This window comes from Crassostrea angulata, chromosome 1 (assembly GCF_025612915.1).
Source record: "Crassostrea angulata isolate pt1a10 chromosome 1, ASM2561291v2, whole genome shotgun sequence".
NCBI lineage: Eukaryota > Metazoa > Mollusca > Bivalvia > Ostreida > Ostreidae > Magallana > Magallana angulata.
In genome coordinates this window covers 8,149,469-8,157,359 of record NC_069111.1, presented here as the reverse complement: position 1 = coordinate 8,157,359, position 7,891 = coordinate 8,149,469, and the positions used below count along the sequence as shown (strand labels likewise).

Here is a 7,891-nt window from a genome sequence, read left to right as displayed (position 1 = left end):
GAATTTGCCAAGTTTGGGAAATCAAAGTACTGACAAGTACAAAGGCGTTATTAAAAATTTTTCTTTGGCTGGGACCTATCTAAAGTAATTTTAAAATATTGTGTTTTTTAAAGTTTCAATTTCCTGAGGGGGTGTCCTCCGGACCCGCTCGATTATGACATGTCCCAAGTTGTTGTTTCCATCACTTTTTAATGATTTTTAATTTAAATACACATACCTGGGAAAGAAAATTAATACAGTTGAAATTGATAAAAGGGAAAATACCCAAGATTTCTTCATTGACAAATATTGTCACATTATCATTTTTCACTCATAAAAGTTCACGGGAACAAAAAAACATTACTTACGGAAATTTATAATGGGAATGTTAACATTTTTCGCCATTCGGAACTCACTCGGAATACCTTACACGATTTTTAAACGTTATCATCCGGGCTATTTCATGGCTGATGCAATGCAAAATCCCCGTTGACTTTCTATTTCGGGTTGTTTATTGAAACCTGAAGCGGTAGAGGGGGCGTTTCACAACACGGTCTAGACATTTTTCATATTTAATTGGTGGATGAACGTAGTTTTAGCACAAATTAAGGTATTTATAATTATCGAAATATCAAGCAAAAAATTGTGGAAGCCAAATCCAGGGACAGACTGAGAGTAATAGTTATCAGTTCAATGTTACTCATTTAAAACCGTAACGCACTAAAATGTTCAAGACAATACTTTCAGTGAGATTTTGTTTCCTCCAATACAAAATAGCAAATCAAAGTACTGAGCTAGGGGAGTTGATTTTATCGATTTTCATTTATTTTAAAATCAACTTATCTATCATGGCAATTAGTTTCTAGTCTGTATTTGAATTACGCACTTTTTTATTTTATGAATTTTTAGACTTTTCCGACAAGAATATTAATTTCGAGAAATTGCAACCCCATATGAATCAGGTTGTGTAATATTTAAAGATAGATTTAAAACTATGTATTAGTAATCGAAAAAATTCTAAAAATTGTATGGATCCAAGCACTATTGATTTCGAACTCTAGAATCGTTCAACCAGCTCGGCTTGGTTGAACGAGACTTTATTACACTCTGGCGTAGGAACACATGAGACTACAGAAATATCTAAATTCTTCGTATTAAATAAAATCTGACTTTTTTCAAAGTGTTTATAGATAAGTTTCCTTGAAAAACAATGCTTCAGCATACGTTACATCGACTTTTTCTATTATTTTCAAGAACTAAATCTTGTCAGCGGCGATGATTTGTGCTTAGGTCCAAACACTGTTTCACTTATGGTTTGCCAGAGTAACATCATAAGAGAGTTGATTAAGACCAATTCCCAAAAATATATATAGGCCTTTATAAATTCAAATGAATGGAAAAAATATTGTTGATCAAGATGTTTTGGCATTTTGATTAAAATGAGATCCTCGAGATCCTTACTACTACTAAAGGGTATCGATCTCATGTAGCCATGATATTGCTACTACACAAGTAATCCGGCGCTCACGGAGATCGCTACTAGTTAAAGAGATTGCTGACGTATCTATCGCTGCTACACAAAGTAGCAATTTACGTGAGCGGATCCAACACAGAAACTGATTGTTTTTTGGTGAATGGATTTTGTGAAGTCAGTTTAGAAACTATTTTTTATTTCTATTTTAACAATTCTGCAACTCTTTAAAAATATTAAATGCATTTAAAAGGTGTTTTAACCAAGTTTAAGAAATGAGTATCTTTACAATAAGAGAAATGCTTTATTTCAAGAAAAATTATTATAAATTCTGATCAGTTATACAGTAGTTGTATGAACATACATACGCCGTGTAATTGGAATGTTTATGAAACAAGAGGGGCCGGGCATGACATGTACATTTAAGTACAATAAAATATTGTCGTTTTTTTAAACAACGTTTCCAGATTGATTATAAAATCAAAAATTTCTACATTAATTAATTTTGGGAATAAATAAAGTGAATTCTAAGATAAATGTCGGGAATTCCTTAGAAATTAGATTTCAAAGTTTTAACATTGTTGAAAATGTCCACCTTTAATGTTGCATTTAATTTTTTTCACAAAATTGTACTATTTCTCTCTAGTATAATATAATATACACGTATAAAAAATGTTCATTTATGCTTTAACTTATTCATATTTTGCACCTTACTGGAATTTCCGTATTTATCCGAATAGTCAAGTTTTCAGATGGAGGGTTCGAAAATATGAAAACAGCTCTACTTGTGAAATAAGCATGCGCAAAGGCTGTGTACACGTTTGACAGATCACATCATTGATCATAAACTCATGATAAAGTTTAATATCATAAAGTCCTTTTAAGTTGCATTGCAGATATGGGTAAGTTAATACATGCAGAGCTTTAAATGAAATTATCATATTCAAATATTCCTCGTTATTATGAATCTAGCATAATAACCCCTCTCTCGATAATTTTGTTTGCACCCGAGTTTTCTCGGCAGACGAAATGTTTTGTAGCCAACGATTGTAACAATCGGTCAATCTTACACAGAACATGTATACATGCGTTGGATTACGTTTCTTATACTATTTATTCTTGTATAGAGAGTTTGTCATTATCACTGCTGGGATAACGGCGGAATAAACGTAGTGCCATATGTATAAACAATAAACTTGTATTACATTTATACATGTTGGGACCAATCTCCCAAATGGGATATAATACTCGTTTCGGATATAATAGCCCAAATGGGATATAAATTTAAAGTGGAAAAAATAAAACATTTTGATTTTAAAATTTTTGATATAAATCCGCATTAATGTGAATCAAATCCAACAACTTTTGGTTAAAAAGTTTTTCTATATGTCTATAGTTTGTAAATTTGATCCCCAAGAAGTTTTGAATATACTGAGGGATCAATCTCCGTAATAGTACAGCTACAGATAAGTTGTTTACCAAAAGTTGTTGTATTTCATCTATTTTAATGCGGATTTAGGCCTAAAAAAAAAAGTTGTGTGTTCGGGTAACCCGACCTAACCTACAAAAATGGCCCAATCCTACCATTTTTAGATGCCTGATTTCATCCGACTGTGAATTTTACTTTATTTCCAATAAAAAATATGTTTTTAAATATGAAACAAACAAACATTCTTAGGATTCAGGCAAAAAAAAAAGATAAAAAAAAAAAAAAAAATCACCACCTACCTAACCTAATTTTTTCATCAGTGTTACCCTAAACACACTATTTATTTTTTTTAGGCCTTATATAAAAATTTTCAAAATCAATTTTTTTTTTATTTTTGTCACTTAAAATTTATATCCCATTTGGGCAATAATATCCTAAACGGGCTATCATATCCCATTTGGGGGATTGGTCCCAACCTGTTATATAAGCTATCACCATTTAGCTTTGATTTTTTTTTTAATTAATGACACAGGGCTATACTTCAAATACAAAAAATGTTTTATAATGGCATGTTTGATAAATTTTACCTTTGGCGAAATGGGCTTAGGTCGAAAAAATCGGCTGCTGGAATGAGATAGATCATGATCTATATTGGACTGACGATTTCAATTAAGTTATCAGTCCAGACAAATTTTTACCGGCCTTGCCAACAGGACCGACGGTTTTCGACAACTTTGCTGTTGTCTCAAGAATTTTTTAATATTTTTTCATACAGTTATTCTGTCGTCATTCTGGTAAACAGTCCTTACCAGGGAGATTGCTTACAAATAGATTATATATCCGAGTCTCCTTTGTCACCCTGTATTCTGCTACATACTCTTTAGAGTAAAAATGGTGAAGCTTGTCACAAGACAGATGCATGCTTCATCAGAAATTTTTAAACGAACTTTGACCTCTGGACAAATCATCAGGAGGCTAGTTACATAAGGGTGAATAGACTGACAAGTACTGTTTGATGCAAGAAACAGTGGTCTAGATGAATAAATATTCTTAAACGTGAACTTATAATTAAGAATAAGGTTTTATTTTGACAAAATACATTAAGTGTTTACTCATACACCTTGTATATTAATAACATGCGATTTGGGCAGTCATACTTCTGCTGTATCCAGAAACACACTCTGTAAAAATGGGTCAAAGTTTTGTTGCTATTTAACACACACCCCCATTTAATATGACCAAATTTTACCTGAAAAAGTGTGTGCTATACACAAGACTGTGCTATACACAAGACTTTTCCATATTGAAAATCAGGATAAATGGGAAAGATTGTCATATTTCACATGAATTAAACATCTTTAAAACCCAGGGATGTATATACCAGCATTATAATTAGTATTTGTGTCCCTATATAACAGTAACAGCTTTACAGGAAAATATTTTCAAAATAAACACATTATTTTGCATATCATTTATACTGATAAGTGTGTGTGTCTTTTTTATGATCAATACATCTTGGCCTATAGTTTCAGAGGGTTTAGGACAGAATGTCCTATAGATTTTTTGGTAAATATGCTTAGTATCCTAAAGTTACTAATTTCAATATGAAATCCTGATCCACTGAAGACAGTTGTCTGAAATATTTGAGGGAGTTTAAAATATCATGAGCAGAGGCTTCAAGGCCTTATAACTTGCCCCCTTTTAATCTCAGTCTCATTATTTTACAGGTGGTATATGGAGCTATTTCTCTGGATTATTTGGATCAAGAGAAAGACGAATCTTGATATTGGGACTTGATGGAGCAGGAAAAACAACAATCCTATACAAATTACAAGTTGGAGAGGTTGTTACAACAATTCCAAGTATGTTGATAATTTAAGAGTTTTCAGTACATGTTACTTTTTCATGCCCTCTCACCCATCTTTACCATGTAAATATACCTGCTTGCCATAATCACCAATATCTTGTATGTTCCAGCGATTGGGTTCAATGTGGAAACTGTGCAGTACAAGAACCTTAAGTTTCAGGTGTGGGATTTAGGAGGACAAACCAGTATTAGGTAAGATCACAGTACAAGAACATGAAGTTTCAGGTTTGGGATTTAGGGGGTCAAACCAGTATTAGGTAAGATAATAGTGCCAGCTTGAGGGGCATCATTTTATCCCAACTGTGAACATGGTGAAATTTTTTTTCAGGCTTGATTTTTAAATCTCTCTAAACATGCTAAAAATGCTTTATTTTGAGTTGTCTTTCTTTATATCTGTTTTGCAATTTCAGACCTTACTGGCGGTGTTATTACTCAAATACAGATGCAATCATCTATGTAGTAGATAGTATGGATAGGGAGAGAATGGGAATTTCCAAACAGGAATTGTTCTCAATGTTAGAGGTAGGTTTCAGAAGGTACTACACAAATCATTAATTTAATGAAATCTAAAACATGATTTTTAGATTGGTGTGGCCTGCAGTGCAAGCTTCTTTTGACACTACTGTAACGCACTAGAAGTGGTCAAAACTTGCATCTATCAAATCTATCAAATTCTTTGATGGCTTTTATAACTGTTTTCCCTGTAATCAGAAACCTCTAAAGATAAATATGTATTATTCACTTTAATCAAATACTTTCTTTTTCCAGGAGGATGAGCTGAAGAAGGCTGTGTTAGTGATATTTGCCAATAAACAAGACATTGAGGGGGCTATGACTCCCAGTGAAGTGGCCAATGCTCTTGGTCTTACATCCATCACCACACATAAGTATCAGATCTTCAAAACATCAGCTATCAAAGGCACTGGACTAGAGGAGGCAATGGAATGGTGGGTACTCATCACCCACTCTTTTTTTTCCCCACAGACTATTACTGGAAATCAAGCATTGGTCCCCAGCTTTATCTCATTTCATGTACCTGCACCTGCAATGCTTCAGTTTGTTTGACTGTTTAATCCTAGATTTATTCTTTTCTGAAAGTCATGAAGGGTTAAACAATCTATTATGCTATTGGTGTTTTAAACATGCTTTGGAAAAAAGTCTCATATAAGGAAGAAGTCTTTAAGAAAGAGACCACCTGTCATGAAAGGTATTCTAATATGTCACTGCAATTTGAGGACCCATAGAAATAAAAAAAAAAAAATATATAATCCAAAACAATAACATAAAACACAACACGTAAAGATTGATCTTATGGCTATTTTCTCAGAAAAAGCCCCGATCAAACATTTTAAATAAAGAGAGAGCCAAAGGTTTAAATGATTATTTGAGGGATATAAATTGCTTGAATATTTATTGCATTCATTTTGTGGGTAGTGAAGCACATGTGAAAAAACCCCAGAGTGGGATTAGAACACATAATGCCACTAACTAGTGATTATTTTCATGGTTAGACATCAACCTGCATTTCTCATGTTTGTTTATGGCAGCTGCTTAGGGCTGGAAGCTAAAACAGAACAGTAAAATATTAAGATTGCCCCTGGCTTCGTGTTTGGGTATTAGATATAAGTTGTACATGATTTATTCTGAAATGTCTTCTCAAGAGTCAGGTTCACGTTTACTGTAAGTATATACAAATAAAAAATTTTAAGATCTGCCCTAAAATTAACTAATACATGCATGTGTATCTGGTTGAGATTTCCTCAACCATTAAGAAAACTATCCCCTACCACCTCAGTGATTATAAATTTTCCAGGGATCAATTTCTATTGAGTAAAGTCAGTGACCTCAATAAAGACAGCTTTTAATGCAGACCACTCTAACAGGAAAATGGTGGCCAGGAATAACCCTTCATCACTCAGTGATAAAAGGCGAATAGAGGCTCATTATAAGGGGAAAAAGTTCATTTAGATTCTCATTAGTGCAGAAGTAATCTTGCCTGTCAGAGGAAGTCTTGTTTTTGTTTAATGGTATATGATTGATTTTATTTAAACAATAAAATACTTTCCTAAAATGGTTCAGATGATATGATGAAAGTTGCTGGCATTGCAAAACAATGTTTGTTTCTTCTCCAGCTATGCTGTTAAACTTCATAGCTTGTATCAATCAATCCTGTTTTTAGTCCATACGATGTGTTGCTTAACTGTATCCATCAACTACAAAATACATGTAGTCTTTTATTAAGTAGGAACCAGGAGTAATTCTTGTTCAGTTCTATAACATGTATAAAAATGCTTCCTTTACGTGCCTTTACAAAAGTCACTGAGCTGTTTAGGCCTTTGTTAAGCATTAAATGTTTGCCTCTTGTACCAACATTAACCTTATTTGTTTCTCACTATTTGCAGGCTTGCCAACACTTTGACACAGCAAAAGTAGAAAATCTTTGAGAGAGAAAAAAGACTGTCCTATTTTCTTGCTATGATGAACAACTTTTATAGGACACTACAAACACAAGAGAACCGAGTTCATTCCTCAGACTTTACTTTTTCTTTGTGTACTGTATATTGATGACATGTTAAAGTGCAGCTTTGGTAATGTTGTGACCTTATGTGAGAAACCGGAGTAGATCAGTGACAGACCATCTTATTACACATGTATTTTGGGGACTACTGCATCATAGGAGTAAGCAATACAAATTGTGTGTGGCTGAGATGGGCGTAAACTGAAATCCATTCCCAGAGTCTGAAGGATGAGTGGACTTATGTTACTGGTCATCACATTATGAACTGCATTATATCACATCTTGTTCATATTTATTAGCATGAGTGAAGTGTGAATGGAATATACATGTATGTAGTATGTATATGTTGAATTAAAATGCTTACGAATTACTGAAAAAATTAAAACCTTTATGAAAATTAGCTCTTTTTTAAAATATTAAAAGGTAAAGACCGGAAAAGACCGATATAAATACATTTTTATTCTGTTTTTTTGAAAGATTTCTTGAACATTCCAATCGTGGGACATAATACTGACACATCATTGCTCGTCATAGGTTTATTTCTGTTGGGCCACAATTGTACACAATGATGTAAATAATTATGATCTTCGTGTATCTTTCCATTGTTGAGAAAATTAAACTGAGGAT

The 7,891-nt window shown here is 33.1% G+C and overlaps 1 protein-coding gene across 1 annotated transcript; it reads left to right on the top strand.

Moving 5' to 3' along the window:
* Positions 1-2,301: 2,301 nt before the first annotated feature.
* Positions 2,302-7,655, top strand: LOC128174735 (ADP-ribosylation factor-like protein 1). The gene is made up of 6 exons (XM_052840212.1): positions 2,302-2,352; positions 4,607-4,741; positions 4,857-4,938; positions 5,157-5,268; positions 5,515-5,693; positions 7,149-7,655. Exons 1-6 carry the CDS (start codon positions 2,349-2,351, stop codon positions 7,177-7,179), a joined length of 543 nt encoding a protein of 180 aa, XP_052696172.1. The 5' UTR covers positions 2,302-2,348; the 3' UTR covers positions 7,180-7,655.
* The last annotated feature ends 236 nt before the right edge of the window (positions 7,656-7,891 follow it).